Raw genomic sequence first — 20,071 nt, forward strand, 5'->3', positions numbered from 1 at the left:
TTTTAAATGTGACACTGTACAGCGCATTAACCTGTAGGCTATTTATACAGCTGCAGCGAAGGCATACATTTTCTGGATGCCGGTACATAGACTGTGTCGTAAGAACAGAGTCCCCCGTGGGTCTACTTGACCTTGTATTATTACTCAAGCTGAGCCATGGAGGCTGCCCCGTCAGCCACTCTGCCCTCTGCCACACTGAGTAACGCACCAGATGGACGGTTTGACAAGAAATGTTTCCAATACAATGCTGAGATTGACAGAATGTGGAAAATCCTCTAGTAAACATTAATCTTCTCCTCAGCGGTGGAATAACCCACTTCAGTCATCACTTCCATTTTCCATAATAGAGGCGTTTTCCTCCAGAGCGTCTGTACTTGCCATCATTCTCTCTCCACTGACTCATATTCACAGTTTTTATATGATATTCCTCTTCATGCATTCTGCTGATGTGATGAGCTTCTATCTTTTCTATCATTGGATTTCTTTGATTTGATTTCTGGAATAACTGTAATCCATATTCCACTGTTGCTCATATTAAAAAAAATGAGTAGGATGTAATCAGTTCAGTGAGATATGATAATGTATCATATGATGATTTGACTTTTCAAATACACCCAACCTGGGTAAAAACCTGCCGAATTTTTCACGGTCTGAAAATACATAACTGCTTTTGTCATCCTGAATGAATTATAATCTGATATTGTCCAAAATATAAAATCCCTAAAGTGACATGACAATATGTTTGAGACCAAACGTATCTGTTTCCTGATGCTTTCATGAGGTATGTGGTACTATGTGGTGCTTTAACACAAGGGCTGTACACAGACATGCAAGAAGTAAATAGACACCTTTGAATTTGAATTTGAATGAAGGTGTCTATTTACTTCTTGCATGTATGTGTATATTAATCCTCCTTTGTTTGGGCATTTTGTTTAAGTACAATTCTCGTGTGGCTGCTTGTGTTAACACAACACTTAACATTAAGGCTTCTTAAATTCAAAGAAAAAGAGGTTTTGCAGAATGCTATATTTATATTTATGAAATTGATATTTATAATTTTAAGAATTAAACTGACATTAGTATTTTTTTCTTTAAATCACAAGACACTGACTATTTAGTGTGAGCTCTTAACTGTTAACAGCAAACCTACAAATATTTTTTGTTGTACATGAAGACACTAATGATTTCTCATATGACCAAATAACACAAAATCTGCTACATCCAATAATGGTGTTTTTGTTTGCAAGTTTCACATATTACATATTTTACTATGGTTTAATATTCATTTTTACGGGAGATGTTGTTAGAATCCCCGACATGAGGAAGTTTTGTGAATGGGTCTGATCTACTCACTTTTACTGACCCAGTCGATCCCATTCCAACTATTTTCTATTTTCTTCCTACTGGCGACATTAACTTTCTTTCACACTCTCTCTCTCTCTCTCTCTCTCTCTCAATTCCTTTCTCCTTTTGGAAAAGCCAGACAGCGTGTCTTTCAGACAGCGTGTCTTTCATGTCGACTTCAACTCTTGGCCAGTTAACAGGTTTGTTTTTTGTCTTTTTTGGGGGGGATTTTTTTTTTTTCTTGTTTGGATTTTTTTTTTTTTCAGAGTATGTGAAAGAATGCCGGGTTGACTTGCGGTGGAAGATTTAGTCAGTCAAGTGGCAGTGGGAGGACAGATCTGCTGACAGTCAGACAGACTGACACACTTGGGTCACTGTAGCTCTGCTTGCAGCTTTCCACCCCACTGCATTCTTGCCCGGGCCAGGGTCACTGACCCGCTGAAGCCTCTGCACTCGCCAACAAAAATCTGCGTGATATGAAACATTGGGCCACAAGGGAAACAGAAACAAAGGTCATTCCCAAACTATTGGATATAGTAGATTATCTAGTACATAGGTTAGGAACTTGAGTCAAATTGTGGCACTCACTGTAGTTTCAAAGCTGTCCTTACTTCACCTCACTACAGTCAGTATTACGACAGGATCTACTCAGTGCCACATAAACATGCCTATTGTTCAGCTAATCCTGAACAATAATCCACCAACACTACAGCACTGACTTTCTTTCTTTTGAGAATATACTCATAATTATTAGTCAATAGATATAAACAAATATGCGCAAATGTTGACATGTGTAGTGGACTCATCCATCTTGTCATCTTTGTGCGGGTTGAAATGAATAAATGAAAAGTTTTATAATCCTTCAAGGTCCAATGTGCAAGAAGATTTCTGCAGAAGTCACTGGAAGGAGGAGAACAGCCTATATAAGATAATAATTGTTCAAAAACAACTCAAACAACGGGCCTATTTTTTTATTGTTGACATTTATTTTGCCGTTGTTTACATCAGCGTGTTTGAGCAAACACGGTCGCCTCATTTTTATGGACAGGACCTAAGGTTCAGGACGACACAGTACGCTGCTAGGAAACTGTATTCCTCACTGTATTCCTTTGCCAAACATGTAAAGAACCCTGCCTGTATTTCTCAGCAGTCACTCTATTGTCCGACTCAAGATCATGCAGATATGCACACAAACACGCAGCCTTTCATCTGCAACAGAATGGATAAAAAACAGCCTCTCTGTTTGCATTCAGTCACGTACTATTAATTCGCACGCGATCACATCAGAGTAAAATGTAGACTAATCAGCTAGAGCTCATTTCAGCTCCCGGCCTAGCCAAGTGTCAAACGCATTGCCGTTTTCTGACATGGGGTTCAGCCAGTCTAGACAGCAGACAGCTTGAAAACCCCACAGTCACACAACTCAGCTCAGAATAAGAAGCTTTCGCTAACACGAGGGAAAATCTTTCAGACATGACTGCTTTGGGAAAAAGCTTTTGATGTCCTTGAATAATATTTTAGTGCCGCTGTAGCTGTCAAATATTAAAACTTCACGTTTCTCCCACAACACTAACATGGATATGTTATCACTTCTCTTTGCTGTGAAATGAACAATCTGCCTTTGTTGCCCCAGCTCCCAGACACGCCAAAGGTTATACAAAAATTGAAATCATTGCTTTTCCTTTCACTGGAGCTCTGCATTATCATTTTCTTAAAAGCAGGGATGCTTAGTTAAATGAATTTTCTAGAAGCCCTAAAACAGTGTCCTTTTATTATTTTTTTTCACAGAAAACTACTTCAGCACCAGCCACCTTACAATCTAGCACCGTCAGGAAGAGGTGTCATAACAGCACAAGGAAGGCGAGGAGGTGAAAGCGTCTGTGTTGCCAGTGATTTCTAGTGAGACTGCCCCAATTATTTTTGAGAGACATGCAATAAAACAGACTATCATTTAAATATTATGCCACTGTCAGGTTTATGCAGAACCAAGACACCACGAATCAAAACTATCACCATTACTGCAATTGTGGGAGGGTATTAAGTAACATCTAGGAGACTGAATCTGCTCTCCCTGATAGTAGGAGATTTAGACAGGATAAGTCGGAGACAGATTGGATGGTCAACAAAAGTGCTGATGTTGAAGTATAATGCAATGAAATGGTCCTGCCAGGAAAATGTTGCCAATTTCCTGAAAGCAGGTTATTATCCAGTCTACAAGCTCCAAATGATGAAGGTTGGAGATATTCTCTATTTTTCTTACTGTCAACAAATACCATGGTTTTGGTTCGTGTACCCGATATAGTTCATTGCTCTTTATAGCCTTAGAGCCAGGAGCTCAGTGAGCCACACCATGACATTGGGTGACCTCTTTTTACGCTGATTATTACAATGGCACTGTTTATTTTGACTCCGCACACAACATCCTGATACCATAAATACTCACTAAAGCCCCAAATGTGGACTGCTGAAAACAGTCCAAAACAAATGCACTATTTATACCAGCTTAAGTAAACACACACACATACACACACACACTGGTTGGACGAAATACTTCCTCGCTACACCTGGAGAGAATTTGCTATGACAGGATTGGCTCTGGCAAAAAAAAGTTCAACAAGAGTAGAGGGAGACCATCTTTTTCTGATTTCCAGAAAAATACCTTGTATGTCAGAGAAACAAGGCAACAGTATCTTTTCCTCCACATGCGGTTCTACAAAGTGTTTGCTTGACTAGTTCGCTACCCTGGCTGTCAGCGTTTGATTCACGCATAGAGTGAAGGCGTGACTCAACTCACTGCAGCTCAAAGATAAGAAGACCTCGAGTGCATCTTAATCAGGTAGAGAGAAAAAAAAAAAACATCTGCATAAAAATATAAATGATGACCCAGGAAGCTGCAGCTGACTCCTGACGTCATTATCCTGACAGACAATGCTGCTGCTGCTGCTGCTGCTGCTGCTGCTGCTGCTGCGGAGGCTTTTAAATGTTAAGCCCCTTATGCATACAGTTCATGCACCCACTGATTCAAGGCTGAGACTCAACCACACAGACACAACGTGGTTATTTTCTGCATCTTTGATCGCAATCGCTCTCATTTATAACACAAGTAAATGATTTCTATTATTTCCAGACAGTGGCCTGTATCATCAGGCTCTGTGTCATAAACGGGGACGTCTGCCTAGTTAATATAAGACAATTATAATACAATTAGTGATTCTGAAAAATCTGATTAAGTGCTATTTATGTGTGATGCAAGACCTCCATCGGAAGAGCGGGAAGAAGATGAGTCAGACAGCACAAGTGAGCTGTAATTCATTCATTCTCATGCTTTCAATCTGTATTCATGGTGTCACATATCTGGTGTATCGAATTCTTATGTGTAACTTACAAAAACAGGATGACCCCTGTGTTGGCCATGGCGTACGCCAATCCTAGGATTCCACTTCCCATGATTGCATTGCCCAGGTTGAAGACGGACATCCCGAATGAGGTTTTCCCCTCAAACTATCACGAATGCAAGAGAGAGGAGAAATATAAAACATTTTATCGAATATTACATGCAAGTAGGATTGATAAGAGCCAGTTGTGTTTGAACTTACGTCTGTGAAGCGTGTCGTCTTCTTGTCGTCCATGCCTGACAAGAACTCCTGGCTCTCTGGGAGGTTGGCCTCTGAATTCTCGGTTCTGTGAGGACTAGATGGAAAGAAATATGGTTAAAGAACTTGAATTAACGCAACAAACAAACCAAAAAAACTCACATTTGTCGCCATTTATTTGTTTATAGCGCAGGCTCTGGTTTAATTGCTTTTCCGTGAAGAACACAGTGAATTTGAAACACATTCTCTATTCATTATTACAACATACTGTACATACCTAGCATTCTGGGCACTATTGGATACAGTTTCCCTACAACCAGTGTAGAGAGAGGCCATCCATCACCCAACGAGAGCACAAAGTGGAAAAACAACACCCTCAGTCATAATATGATAAAGCAAATAATACAATGAAGGGACCATCTATAAATTATCATCCGTATCCCGGAGAGAGACATTTTAATTAAACCATTTGTTACACGGAAAGAAGAAAATATTACTAGACAACCGCTGACATGAGGCATTTAGCTCCCTCCATCATCCAGCTCGAACGAGAGAACAATGAGTGAGCAGGTAGGAGGTAAATGTTCTTGCTCAAAGGCGACATCACCAGGCGTCTGCTGTTACGGGGATTGTGCATGCAACCCCGTGGTTATGTTATGAGGCAGCAGACGTAATCATTCTCACCAACAACACAGACAATTACCTGCTATTTTGTGTCTCTCACCGATGTATTGTGATGTATCGTTCTAGCTACTGTATACATAAATCAGAACAGATATAGTACATCAGATTTTGCCTCTTTAAAGGCTCAGTGTGTGAGATTTAAGGGTTGGCAGAAAGGGAAAACACCAAGCATGAATATGTTTTTATTAGCGTATATTTACTGCAATCAGCAACTACACTAGATGCCACGAAATCCTACACACTGATCCTTTAAGTGATGGAACGGTACTTCTTGTGTTGATGGAGAAACAGGCATAGGGTACATGTAACACATACCATTTAATAACATGTGTTGCATGAAAGAAGACATGTCAAATCTTTAGTAAAGGGGAGACAACAAGTAAAAGCACCCAAGTGAATTAAAGTGAATATATAACTGCTCAAATGAAACTGATGAAACAATGACAACGCCTGTGAGCCATTAAGGTATTTCTAATAGATCATAGATCAGCATAAACTGTGTTAGATTAGATTACTCACTTTTCGCTGTCCCCTGCAGGTGGTGTTTTAGCCATTGCTGTGATCTCCTCCCCGGGCTCATGGCCTTTCCCATTAGGAATAGCATTCCCCTCAGCAGGGGCACTTTCCACAGCGTCGGATGGTTTATCCTCACTCATATCTGCTGTGGTGCTTTGGTGTTTAGTCTTTTTAATATGTGTAAATGGTTGAAGTTGTGCTGATGTTTGTACTCTGCTCTGAGAGTGAAGTTTTTATTCTCCTCCTGGGATCTGTGGAAGAAAACATATGGACACATTAGCATAACATTTTGCAATGAAACTGGCTTCACTTGTTGTTCATTGACTTCTTTTGATGAATTTAGAAACGTATAAGAACAATCACGATCTTGTCAACCACTTGGCCATCTCATTTTGTGTGATGGTGACTGTATTCTGTAAAAAACAGAACTGTGAAACTCGTTAATAGATGCAAATTTTAAGTGATTCGTATCATCATTTCTCATATCATCATCAGTTTTTTGAAAATTTGACGCGTGGTTTTCATAGGACCGCAACGATATGCAACTCTTGCTTAAGACTGTAGCTTGAGATACCATTTGATGTTCTTGAATAAAAGTCCAAACCAATCAGATCTGACAGATAAGTGTGACGGCACTAGTAGCGACGCTTTAATTCCTACATTTAAACAATAAGAGCCACGTGGGAAGATAAAGGAGGGACCCTGAGGGCATTCAAGTGAGTCTGTATCGTCGTTAAAACCCAAGAGAGACGTGACTACACTCCAAATCATTTTATGAACGCTGACAGAGCAAATGACAACAGAGATGTCAAGATGGAGCGATAACACAAAATGACTATACCACAATACTGGGGATTTAAATTATTACGTCATTCTTATGTCAAACAAGGAGCTCAGTGTAATGACTAACTATTTTCACACGAAACCTAAAGCAACTCCTACTGCGTTTAGTCAATTATAGAGTTAACAATAAAAGGATGTTTTGGCAAATCCCATGAATAATTGACACATCAACTGACAGGTCTACGCTCAGAGAAAACAAAGCTTTCAGTTAAATGTGACACACTGGGCTTTGCGTCAGACTTCTATTGGGTATCCTGTTGCTGTGTCTTAGCTGACCAGCTGGCTTATGGGGCCCAGAAAGGCCCCTGTGACATGTATCTCCTGGATGCTGTTGACCAAAGCCCCCTAACTGGCTGGCCCTGAATGATCTCCTTTGCTTTCCGCTGCATAAACAGCACTGGAGGCTATAATGGAGAGCACGTTGGGGGCCATAGAAGAAGGAACACACACACAAACGGTTAAACCCCCAGCATTGAGATAAATAGAGAAGAACCAGCTAGGACCAGCTACAAACCAGTTCTAGCTGTCTTTGTGGCCCCATTTTTCTGCTTGTCACTTTTCTCTTGGTTTCCTCTTTTATTGAAGAGGGTTCAATATAGCAACAATGCTCAGGGTTTCCTGTACTACCATTCCTGGCAACTACTCAGCTGTCCTTGTCCCTCAGGCTTCTTCTGCTTCACAGCCCACCCCCCTTTAAAAACATAGCTTTTTGTAATGTTATTTTAACACACCAAACGCAGGGTGGGTCGAATAAATCCTGATCTTCATCTAGCAGTCCTCTGAACCTGTCTTACCAACCCACGCTGCTGTGAGCTTCACAGCACAGCCAGGCCTCGGTGTCTCTGGCTAAAGCCAGGCAACGTGGTTGGGCAGCAAAGCACAGTGCACAATGGCACATGTTGTGCGGTTTCCTGGGAACGGGTTGGAGAACAGTGCTACTATTGTGCCAGGCATCATTATACTGCCGGGGCCCCCTTGGCTGTAGTTCGCCAGGCCACTCGAGAGGCTGAAAAGGTATTTCACTGGGCTCTAATTGAAAAGACGCCACCTTGAATTCAGCAAATGCCAGTATCCTGTATTCATGCACAGTTGTAGCAGAATTGCTGACGGTAGCAATGGACGAGGCAGGGCCCCTCTCGTGGGACAAATCACTGCACAGAACCACGCTGCCACTCAGATAGTCTACAAATCACGAAAAGGGTTGGGGGAGCCATTCAAGAAGAATACACGATGGGATGTCTGACTACAAGGGCACCTCTTCAATGGCCTCAAGCAGTGGAGCTTGAAACAGCAGACCTGACTGCACAGAGTTGTGCTTCCTACAATCATTATGTCCAATAACAAAGGCAATACATAACATCTTTGAAAATAGTTGAGTAGAAGCACACTCATTTAGTCAGAAACTCGTATATTTAGAAAGGTCAAGGGGTCTTCCAGTCTGAAGCAATGAAGTTAAAGCACAGCGAGGGGAAACACTGAGGGGGAAACGCTCCTTTAAAAGTAGGACATTGTTTTGGCAGCAGAAATACTAAACTGGATATCAGGCGTTACTTGCCAAATATAGATATTTATACTTACAATAAGCTGAAGATATAATAAATGATGGATATATAAATGCTGTGGAAATGGATCAGTATAAAGATCTTATGTGACAAATCCTGTATGGACATATTTAACCTTTAGACGTGTTGGCACTTTCACTCACAAACATGATTGGTTATGTAATAACATTGAAGAAAATATATGAAGACATCTACTTTCATGAAATGTATTTACATTCATCAAACTATATACTTGGCCAAAGTCTAAATACTGTACAGCTATCTGGTGTGTTAGGATCTATTTTGTTAAATGATAAGCCACCAGCAGTAATTATAACCAAGAAAATGAGAATGAGCATAAAAACAATTTCAATTCAGCCCTACAGGCTTGAACACCAGTCACACCACAGTGTAACATAGCTCTGTGGTATGAAACAGAAGAAGAGTTGTATGTTTGTAAGGAAATGCTCCGCGGTCTGTAGACACTACGTCATTGAAAAAACCTGCGCAGCTATCTGCATGAGCAAATACAGTTTCAGATTTGAAAACATCTTGTACCCAAAAGAAAAACATTGTTTTGCGAGCAGGCTTTCTCTTTTTTTTTTAATCATCGGTGTTGCCAAACCAAAAGATTTGTCAAGATTTCCATATAGATATGAATTGATCAGTGTTTACATGCTAGTATACCATTTGGGGCTTTATGTTTACATGGAACATGAGAAAGCTGCTCAGCCATACTTTTACGTTATAGACATGAGTATAACAATATGCAGATTTGACTGTGTTGATTTCTCACCATCTCAGTTACTATGTTCTCTACCAAGAAACCAAGATATAATGTTTACTTGTGCAACATATGACAGGGTGATGATCAATCCTCTACAGTCTGATTGTCTCAGTAGTGCCATCTGTTACAAAGAAATGATTTCAGTGAACGTTTTTTACAAAGCTTCACGACACAAAAATGAAAACATAGCAGTATAGGAGAAAATGAAACGAGAACAAACGGCAGGACTGAATAGAAAATAGTTTCCCCGTTGATATCCGAAACTTCCAGAAAATCCTATGCAAGAGTTACTGCTACACTGTGATGCACTTGGTGGGAGTAAATGAGTCTTTTCACAGCGACAGCAGAGGCTATGTTTATTTAAGCCGTCGTCCAAAACATCACCTCGGTTTGCCAACACACAGCGAGTGCATGCGCCCTCAGTTCTCCGGCTCTGACGCGAGCAATTCTGCTGAGAGACGTCATCCCACAAGGAGGCACACAGAGCCAAGCCGTTCCGCTGATTGTTATTCCTAAACTTATACCTGAAGCGGACGACAGTCTGCGCATGCTGATTCATCCTCACGCAGTGAAAGGCATGTGTGTGTGTTTCCGTTTGTGGTTAAATCAGGGAATGATTAAATGCATGCATGGTTTTGGGTGTGTGTGGGTGTGTGTGGGTGTGTGTGTGCAAATTGTAATACTGTCACCACTTGATGACATTCTCACAGGCCTCTGGCCATATAAGCTTTCTTAATTGAGTCTCCACTGTAATTTCTCTTAATCTGTTGGAGTGCATGTGGACAATCCTGGACTGTTTTTCACTCACTCTTCTCACACCCAGGATGCAGTGAGAGCAGAGCTATTCAGAATGCTTTAAATGCTGCCGAGAAACCAGAATAACCTTCCTCTACAGGATCATCACGACTTTACAGGTCATTTGGAAGACCACAAACTCATCTCACCGGATGCAATTCTGAAAAACTAAAGCCTTGCCTGTTTTTTTAATAGCTGCTGTACTGAAAAAAAAAAAGACAGACAGCATCTAAAGCAAATTCCTCATTCTCCTGTTATGTCAATGAACAGGAAGTGATTTCCTGAAGATTAAGAGATTACACATGCCCACAATCTCACTGATGAGCAGCTAATAGATCTATCACAGATCATTTTATCGTAAAACACTGAGTCAATACTCGGGACCTCTGACAGTCACTATGATAGAGTAGATCAGATTAGGGGCCCATCTCACCCAAGCAGGAAATCAGGATCAAACAGCTCAGGTCCCTCCATACAATCTTGGTCTGGTATAAAAATAGCTGCAGGAGGAGTGAATAGCCTCGTTGTAACCCCCCCCCTCACGTCATGTCACACACAAAGCTGTGTTTAAGTGCTGCTGCATGTGCCACTGAACACAGCAGCTGCTTGAAATAAGCAGCAAACACATCCAGCTACCATCTGTCTGTATTCTGGTTCTTCGCACAAGGGTGAACATGTTCAAAAATACTCCTAAAGACGCACACACACACAAGTACACAAAGTATGCAGTGTTATTACGGGAAAACTGTCACACTGTTGCTGAATGAATCAAACATCCCAGCAGCTACAGGCAGAAAATAAAACTATCACCATCACCAAGATGTTACCAAGATGTTTGCAACATGTGAGAGCTTCAGCGAGCTTGTGTGAGTAAACCTTTACTAACTTCTTCTGGAACATAATAAAGCTAGTCTACATGTTTCGTATTAACTGCAAGTCCGCTGAGTCAGGAGTTGTAAATGAGAGGAATCATTTCAGACATCCAGGTTTCCTAAAGTAAACGTCACATTTTCTGTGTAGACCTTGATAGCGTGGACATAAAAAATATTCCAGTTGATATCAGTATAAATTCTGAGCCACTGTGTTTCCTGGAGCACTTTTTCCTAAAGGTTGCTGCTTATCCAAATGCTGAGACTCAGGGGTTGTATAATTAAGGCTGAGCGGAGCCACGCAGGTGTTTTCGATCATTCTCACTAATAAGACCTCTGCTCAGGCGGGCAGAACTAGCTGGGAAATAGGTGAGGTTACTGAACTCCATACAAATAATTATGATAAAGATGGAGCTACGTGCTGGAAAACAGATTTACGTCACTGACTAAGTCGGGCCAAGGACCTTTGTTGCATGTTGTTCCACATCTCTCTTCTGCTGACTCTCTAAAGAAGGACTAAAAATACACATCTTATAAACACTACATGCTGGGGCCTGAGCACAATAAAACTCAGAAGGATATTATTGTAATTGTGTTCAAGTCTCTCATTAGACACTACTTGCCTTACAGGCCTCTGTATCCTCAGTTTCCCTTTTCCTTACAGTGTTTTCCTGCCATCTCTCTCTCGCTCTCCCTTCCCTGCTGCACGCCCCGAAGCACCACTGTGATTAGCCAGCAGGGAGAATAAGAGATCAACTTCTGACTATGAGATTTGTATGTCAGCTTCTGCGACGCTCCTCATCTCCAGGGTTCCTATAAGCTGCTGTGAGATACCTACGTCAAACGATGAAGGATGCGGTCTTTGCTCGGCAGCGCGTTTAAATATCCACTATTAGGTGGAAGGTATTATCTCACAGCAAGTCAAGTGTGTCAGACAGAGTCTTTAATCAGGATTATTCAGTATACTCGAAGCAGGAAAAAAAAAGATTGCAATAACTTGCCTTCCAATCTCCTTCCTGTAACCTACATTTCCTTACAAATGTTTCGATGCTGACGTATATTGCATGGCATGCTGTCAGTGAGACTCTTAACATGCACCACCCATATCTTCGGATATCTGCTCACCTTTCTATAGTCAATCATACAGCATATGTAATGCATATGTGATAATACATTTATAGACAAGATCTCAGATGCAACGGTTGGACTATTTGAGGGATTTGCCTTTTTTGTGAACGATGATTTGTTTTCCTGCACTGCACACCTTGCTCTAATGAAACAGGCTTGTTGTTTGTAGCATCTTTCAAACCGAATGAAGCTTTTAGCACATGGTCAGCAGACGCCCTATTCAGCACTGAGGCTTCCCAACTAAGCTATTAAAATCAGTTCTGTGCAAAGGGCTATCCTTTCATCTTTTGATCATATTAGCTGAAAAAAATATTGAAACCACCTTTACACCTTTACATGTTGTCTTTCTCCTTCATTAGTCTCTGCAGTCATTGCAGTTTATCCTGCTCTGCCGCTCCACCACCACCACCAGTGTCAAGTCTCCCTTGAGGGATCTTCAACTGGTAGCTATTTATAGCCTATTTATGCATGTATACAAAAGATGGGGTAATTACCGAAGTCTTTAACGAATAAAGCTTCTGCATTCATGTTAACTTGTACTCACGATTAGCTGATAGTGTTGTTTGCAAAGTTGGTAAAACAGAGATCCGAACCTGACCCAATACCCAAAGCTGTTTTTACTAACGAATTAGCATGATCAGAAAGAGAAACAAAAGCTTCACACGACAACACAAACTGAGACAAGACCCAATTCTTTGTTGTGACCTGCCAAGGTCAGGGCGGATCACAGAACCTACTCAAAGATCTGTTTTCCATAATACCTCCTTTTATATGACATTTGTTGATTTTGGGTTGTCATTTTGTTTGGTGAAATTGATGTTATATCCTCTGTGAAACCCAAAATTTTACTGTTTTGTCTTCTAACTGGTGGTGCTGTAGCTCGAGGATGATGGGTGTCAGCCCTATATGATGCAATGTGGACCGTCTTTAGCGTGTCGTGGCACTCCTGAGTGGGCGCACGAGTCTTGTGACTCACTGAAAATGCGATTTATTTATAGAATCACACACAACACTTTCTGTCACTCTGGCTCAACTCTAACACCGGACACCCCACAAACAGGAAGGGACAGTATAGTAGCAATGTCACCACACATATAAGTGTAGGCTTTCAAACGAGGCAGGGCTTATGCAGCTATAAGGATGGGCTTGAGGATAGAGGTAAAGTGCTATGAGACAAAATAAGAGGGGAGGGGTAAGACGTAGGAAGTAATCAATATCATATTAAGGATCCGAGCAGTGCTGGGCGCCGAGCTTTTCTTATATCTGCGCAACCGATTCACCAAATGAGACCAAGTTGCTAGTCTCTAATTACACAATACAACGAGTCTGTTTTAATAGCAGACTGTTGAGAGGAAATTAAAAAGAGATGGAGTAACAGTGAATCACGCTAAATACACACTGCAAATGTTAGATCACTACAGTGAGTTAGCCAGGTTCGAGTCCCATAAAACCTAAAACTTCTCATCCCCAATTTGTTTGGTGCTATACAATTCATTTCCTGTTCCTTCCAAATTGTGTGAAGGTTATTAATCCAGCAGAATGTGTAATTATGCACACTCCCTTCTCTCATTTGCACAATACACCATTAAATACATTGGCCTTAGATGACATTCAAATTGTGACTCCGGGCTGGAGTGTGTGTTTAATTTAAAGGAGAACTAAGACACTTCTCCGGGTGCAATCTGCACCTTTATTAGACTTGGCCCGGGATAAAAGAAGGAAAGTGTGTCCAAACAGAAACAGAAAAAAAAGGCAATCAAAATTTAGGAGTACAAAAAAAAAGAGCAAGGCATCACCAAGATATAAATACTGTTTAGCTGGCGAAGTTTTCGAATGGCATGTTGCACTTGAGGTGATGAGTCGCTTGAAAAATATGACTGATTGAAATTCTGTGCAGTCGCACACCTGTTCCAACAACGTACTATGTACGCAGAACAAATTATTGACTTGATTTGAATGTGATCTCAGCCCTGTGGCTGCCTGGCTCACAAGCTGTCTTCATCATCTCATACCTGCAGAACACAATAACACTCTGCTATGCTGCTTAAGAGGCAAAACAGCAAACGAACCATCAACAAGCACTGTTTCTATATTTTACAGAGCACTTTTCAGATTGTGTGTTGTCTATACACGTCTTCACATCACTGAAAAGAACATTATCCTTATCTTTAACTTAATTATGATATTAAATTAAGCACCGGTTTGAGAAACAGGATGGATTTATGGAAAAGTGATATAGAGATGAACTGTATAATCAGATTAAGGCTTCTGGCCAAAGCAGCAAGTTATTGGGATGAATGTAACTACGTTTTCTGTTTTCTTTGACAACACGTGCCACATGTGTTCCATTCATTTTATTTGAATGAATAAAGTAAGGGCAATAAGTACTGGCCTGGACAGTAACACAATGCTGGCCTGGTGATGCCAAATCAAATTTGGCCTGCTCTCAGACTGCTGTCAAATAGAGCAGTGGAAGTGAATGCCAGTACACTCACTGCTGCATGAAGAAGCTTTGCAAGTCATGGTGGGAGCTATAACACGATTTGCACACTCTTCGAGACAAAATTATTTTAGATTAACTATATAAATATAAACCAAAAATATCTGACAACTTATCACACGATGATGATGACACACGGCATTTGGTGATATATTGCCAGTCGATGATTTATGTTAACATTTCCACAAACACGGCTGAGCAGCACATTAAGGTGATCGATGACAAATACCAACTGGTTTTGCAAACCAATCTTTTTTCCTGGATAAACATACCAAATCAGTTTCATTTGGAATATCTTGCCAAGCTAAGCAGTGACAAATATGGGGACCTGGACCAGATGGTCACTGGTAAACACAACAATCTTGTAAGGAATTGGAAAAACTCACTCTCATAAAAAGATTCTATTAATTTTATTTGTTATTTGTCAGAACATTTGAACAGTTGAACAAATTCAGAACAGATATTTCACATTTTTCTACTTCAGTTTCTTGACATTTATGGGCTGACGTAGACATCTGCAACAAGTTAAAACCATCAATCAACCTGTCTAATCTTATCCTGCTTCTCTGCCGTTTATCTATATGTTCAGTCTATTTCAAACAACAATTGTTTCACCAGTACGTCACTAAATGCAGTACTTTTAGCTGTATTTATTGTGTAATTAGAAAGTGTTAGGAACACAGAACAAAGTATTCTTTTAAACGTTGTTGCTGCCAATGTTTCATCTCACTTTTAAGCTGTCTAATAATGCAAATTCATCCAAATCAAAATGACCAAGACATTGCGTAACTATTATCCTGTATTTATACCAGGATGTTCAACAAAAGCAAAAAAAAAGTTATATTGCTTGTATATGACGGCACATAGTCAGGCAGTCTAGGGCTGCAACTAACAATTATTTTTATGATCAATGATCAACTATTTTCTCGATTAACCAGAAGACAGTGAAAAATACCCATCACAATTATTCAATAGCATGAGCTGCAAGACGACGTCAACGACAAATATCCTACTAATATTTTATTTACTTTAATATGACAGCAAGAAAAGCAGTGAATTTTCACATTTGAGTACATTGTTGAGTACATCAAATGTTAAACAGTGATTTCAATGATTATTTTGCAGATCAATTTTCTTTTGATCAGTTAATGGATGAAGCTCTACCTGTGTACCTAACAGGTAATATTTAAGAGATAGTATTTGACTTTTTGTCTCCTCCAGATAGTTCACTTATGTTATATCACACTGTGGCTCCAAAAGCAGATCGTCTAGGGACTGAACATAGAGGACAGCAGTGATGCAGTCAAGGACACACCCTCTATAAGCTATATGACACCTATATATATATTAGTTAGAACAATAGGACATATTGCAATCAGCTAACCATCCAGACAGTCCTCCCTTAACACAACACTGTTCAATGCCAGCACTGTCTTCTCTCAATCATGTGCCTTCAAACAAAGTGCCATCCTCTCCTGGCATCTGCCACCCGTCTCCCTTCTGCTTCCTCCTCATCACATGGGAGGAGAGCAAAAGAGAGAAGAGAGAGCTGGAAGTACAACTCACACAGTGTGTTACCACCATGGTGGATGTTGCACTGCTGACTCTGTCACATGCCTCAGCACCACCTCAGAAGTCCAAATCCCAATCCACTGACAGAGAACTCCTGAGCACAGCGGGCACCCATTGTAAGCAGATCAATGCAAGGCTTAACGATCAAATCCCTTATAGAACTAAGAACAATGGGCAACAATGGATAATCAGCAAAAATACAGCTCGAACTGAGGCTCAAAAGATTGTATTCAGACTTTGGGGTGTGTAAGGTGGCATATGGTAAGACACATACCAACCAATACTTCATTCTCATGAGGGCAAGTGGGAAAATGCACTATGGCAGTGCTTTCCAATCTCTTGCTTCAAAATTCAAATTATATTCATTATCAAAATGTTTTGTTAATGTTTGCTTTCCATGCTCATGACTGTATAGTGTTATCTACCCAGGCCTAATCAATCAATACTCTTCAACTGAACTGCTACAGCTCATAAACAGAGACCCGTTGAAGTGCAATATTGGGATATTCTGCACGCTATCACACTTTGACGAAACAGCGCTTGTATATTGTTCAGCTGATATTAAGTTTCAATTACATTAGGCAGCTGTTCCCATACGAGGTGGATCTGAGAGTCTTCTCAATCTACTTCTGATTACTGGACAGCAAAGTGTTGAGGGTATAATAAGTGTCTCCCACTTAGAGCTCATCGAACCAATGGGTTGGCATTTATACTAAGTAGTATGACCTTATGCAAGCAGCAATTCATTGATGATAGTATGTCCTCAGATACCACAAGTCTCTCACAAACGAATCAGCACAAATGTGAAATAACTAGGCACAAGCAAATGATCTTGTTTGCCCTCATAGCAAACTAACAGTTTCAACAATTTTCCCTTTTTTTGATTGGATTGTCAACTTGGCACCAATTAGCCTCACAACACACTATCCTCCGGCATGTCCTGTACGTTCTATTCCATCCTTTTAATTGTCTTTATAAAATACAAAGTAGGTCATTTATGAAAGTAAAAAAAATGTATTATTTTGAATGTGCAAATACAACATTGTTTTTTTGAGACCAAAATCAAATCCCTGTAAAACCTCAAGGCCGGGCAGAAGCTTGTGCCCTTTCATTGTTTAATACCATCAACAAAGTATCAACAGGGTGTTCCTTTCTTCTCACAGAGATCTGATTCTAAGAAAGAGAAATGCCTTCATGTCTTCTTCTCTTCATTCCTGCAGAAATAAACCAACACTGCTGCAGAAGACTACGTTTGGCATGGACACAGAGCTTTGATCAAATCAAATAGGAACTTAGTGAATCTCTGTGTCGACGTCTCATCCAATAGTGAAGAAAAGAAGAGGCAGTAAACATCTCTCATCCACTAACCTCGACTGAAAGAGAAGTAAAGGCCACTAAATACTACTAATGACAGCTTCTTTGCTGCTGGCTAAATAGGATGACTACAGACTGGGATGAGACACGATTTCAATCATTTTTACCAACTATAGTCAAGAATATTTTCTAGTTGTAAATGAAAGTTGTGACCTTTGTTGCATAGCACCCTCCCTCTTCTACCAGCTTTCGTGTTAATTACTTTGTAATCAACCCAGAGGCAATGACATCAATATCTTTTTAGTCTCCATACCGATATTCAGCTGTGTTAACGCATGTTTGTGCATGACCACACGCATGTTCACGTGCTTTAAGCCTCATACGCTCTCGTGTACGGTGCACGGCTACAATCTGAAACACACAAACGCAGGCTTTTAATTACACACTAGATCAAAAGCTCAGCATGCCTGATGCCGGCTGAGGCCGGATCAGCCCGTTCACACTGTGATTTCGTTCTAGGCACATGAACCCATGACAAGACAGAGAGAGAGGAGTCAGTCAATTACAACAGCAGATGCCAAGCTGCTCAGACTACGAGCTCTCGTCCGCTCTGACCAGTCAAGTTCAGCAGTCGCAGCCTCACCTGCTGCCCACGAGCCCTTGAGGTGAGTCATCATGGAGGAGTGAATGACTGGCGACTTTGCCCACTGGAGGTGACTCCAAAAACCGTGCTGCTGTTAAGAGTTTTTATCCAGTTAGAATGGGACGTTTTGCATCTTAGCTGAATAAATAAATGTAATATTATATATGAATATTACCTTTATTTAACTGTGTGCATGTAAGTAAAGTCTGTACTTACATGTATTGCCTTAAGTCAGACCAAACAGCCAAAAGTAATGAGCAAATGCTTAAAAGTAACATCAGATCTGTATGTACATGATGATTTGAAAGCTGCTTCCTAGTTAGACTTGGCATGCCACCAAATTCTGAGACAGGTTAAGATCACCAAACATAATGACCAGATGGCACCCGTATCAAATCTGTGACGTGGAGTGAGCCAGCTGTGGATGATTCACCAGCATGACTTAAAAATATGATCCAAAAAAAAAAAAATTAAGCTTTAGAGTGAGTGCTCTACATGTAGTAAAATTGGGCCAAGAACATGAAAATAAATGAAAAATGAAAATCATACTAAGAATCAGTACAGTCCACATGGTCATGGAGGAGCTTCCAGCATGCCCAAGTTTGATCCCACTAAGCTACTCCACTTGATCTTGGTAGTGAGGGGCTGTCACTGGGATAATCAGCTGTTTCACTCTCAACAGTGATCCTCTGGAATACAGAATCAACATTTATCCAGATCCTAAAGAGGAAAACACTGAAGAGGTCTTTGTGGTCTACAGGGGAGCACTGGATCTCAATAGTAGGGTATGTTATCCAGCTACACACATGTAGATTAAATGTCACCTCTGTCTGGTTTTCTGGCTCACGTGTCTGGACTTTTGCTTTGCATCTCCCTCCCGTTTAGTAATGTCACACACGGCGGACAAAGCGAGCGGGTTGATGCTGCACATACACGCACAAAAGAGCGTCGCTCTGGAAAGACTCTAAATGTCTAACGTGTGGAAAACATGTCCCGAGTTTTAAATGCACAATGAGGACTAATAAATCAACATTAAAGGGCTCGGCAGTCTTTTTTCAGCGCCTTACCAGACAAGTGCCAGTGTCCTCCTCCAACTCCAAATATCTCCACACGGATCTGATGCCTCGGCTCCGCTGCTCGGCTTTGCCTCGACCCCCGGTGGCGTGTCGTCCTGCCTCTGTCCTCTCTCTCTCTTTCTCTCTCTCTCTACGTCCGTCCGCCTCTCCTCCACACAGCGTTAATGTCATGCGTTTCTCAGTAAATTGTCGCTCGTAATCTTCTCAAAAAGTGGGATGTGGAGAGTGTCCAGGTTCCGCCTCCCGCACGCAAAACGACTCCAATCACATTATAGTTGTGTGCGTGTGTGTGCGTGCGTATGTGTGTGTGTAGTATGTTGTTGCGAATTGGCAGCGCAACGCGCGCGCAGGGACACGAGAGCCAGCCGTATTTTTGGCACGCGCTTTTTTTTTTAATCGTTTAGAAATGGTGACCCGTGCTGGATGGAAATCAAAAGGTCGTGACTGATGCTTTTAACGTGTCAACTGTCATTTCACACGGTGATGGTGGAGAGAGTGTATTTCATATTTTTTTTGTCATGTGTGTCCGTGTTTGAGCGCGCATCTTCAGACAAAGAATGATCGCGAGGAGATCACACGCGCACACACACGTACGCACTTATGCATTTATTTATTTATCTATTTATTTATTCTAGCAATACCTTTAATAAAGTCTAAAAATATAACTCACATTGCCCTTTAAGGAATATCGATCCATTTTTTTTTTTAACACGCCATCATCAACGTAAACAGCTGCATGTGCCATGTGCCACAAAAGCCCACTGTTGCTTACGCACATAGGATACGCACGCTCCGTTTCTAGGTCATCGGTGGTAGCGCGTTTTGATGTCACACCGCTCCGGGGACCGTCTCTTTTCTCTCTCTCT

The 20,071-nt window shown here is 41.0% G+C and overlaps 1 protein-coding gene across 2 annotated transcripts in view; it reads right to left on the reverse strand.

Annotated features, from left to right (window-relative positions):
• The window catches only part of LOC104930503 (sodium-coupled neutral amino acid transporter 3), a 32,329-nt gene extending 12,536 nt beyond the window's left edge, over nt 1-19,793 (reverse strand). The window contains exons 1-5 of one of the 2 annotated variants that reach the window (XM_010745304.3): nt 19,197-19,793; nt 6,141-6,388; nt 5,215-5,247; nt 4,941-5,034; nt 4,730-4,845 (exon numbers count right to left, since the gene is read on the reverse strand). In XM_010745304.3, coding sequence (XP_010743606.3) covers nt 4,730-4,845; nt 4,941-5,034; nt 5,215-5,247; nt 6,141-6,277 — 380 coding nt within the window. In that variant the 5' untranslated portion in view covers nt 6,278-6,388; nt 19,197-19,793. The remainder of the gene's footprint in view (nt 1-4,729; nt 4,846-4,940; nt 5,035-5,214; nt 5,248-6,140; nt 6,389-19,196) is intronic. The other variant, XM_019263478.2, reaches the window with a different exon arrangement.
• Nucleotides 19,794-20,071: the final 278 nt, after the last annotated feature.

This window comes from Larimichthys crocea, chromosome VI (genome assembly GCF_000972845.2).
Source record: "Larimichthys crocea isolate SSNF chromosome VI, L_crocea_2.0, whole genome shotgun sequence".
In the NCBI taxonomy this organism is placed as follows: domain Eukaryota; kingdom Metazoa; phylum Chordata; class Actinopteri; family Sciaenidae; genus Larimichthys; species Larimichthys crocea.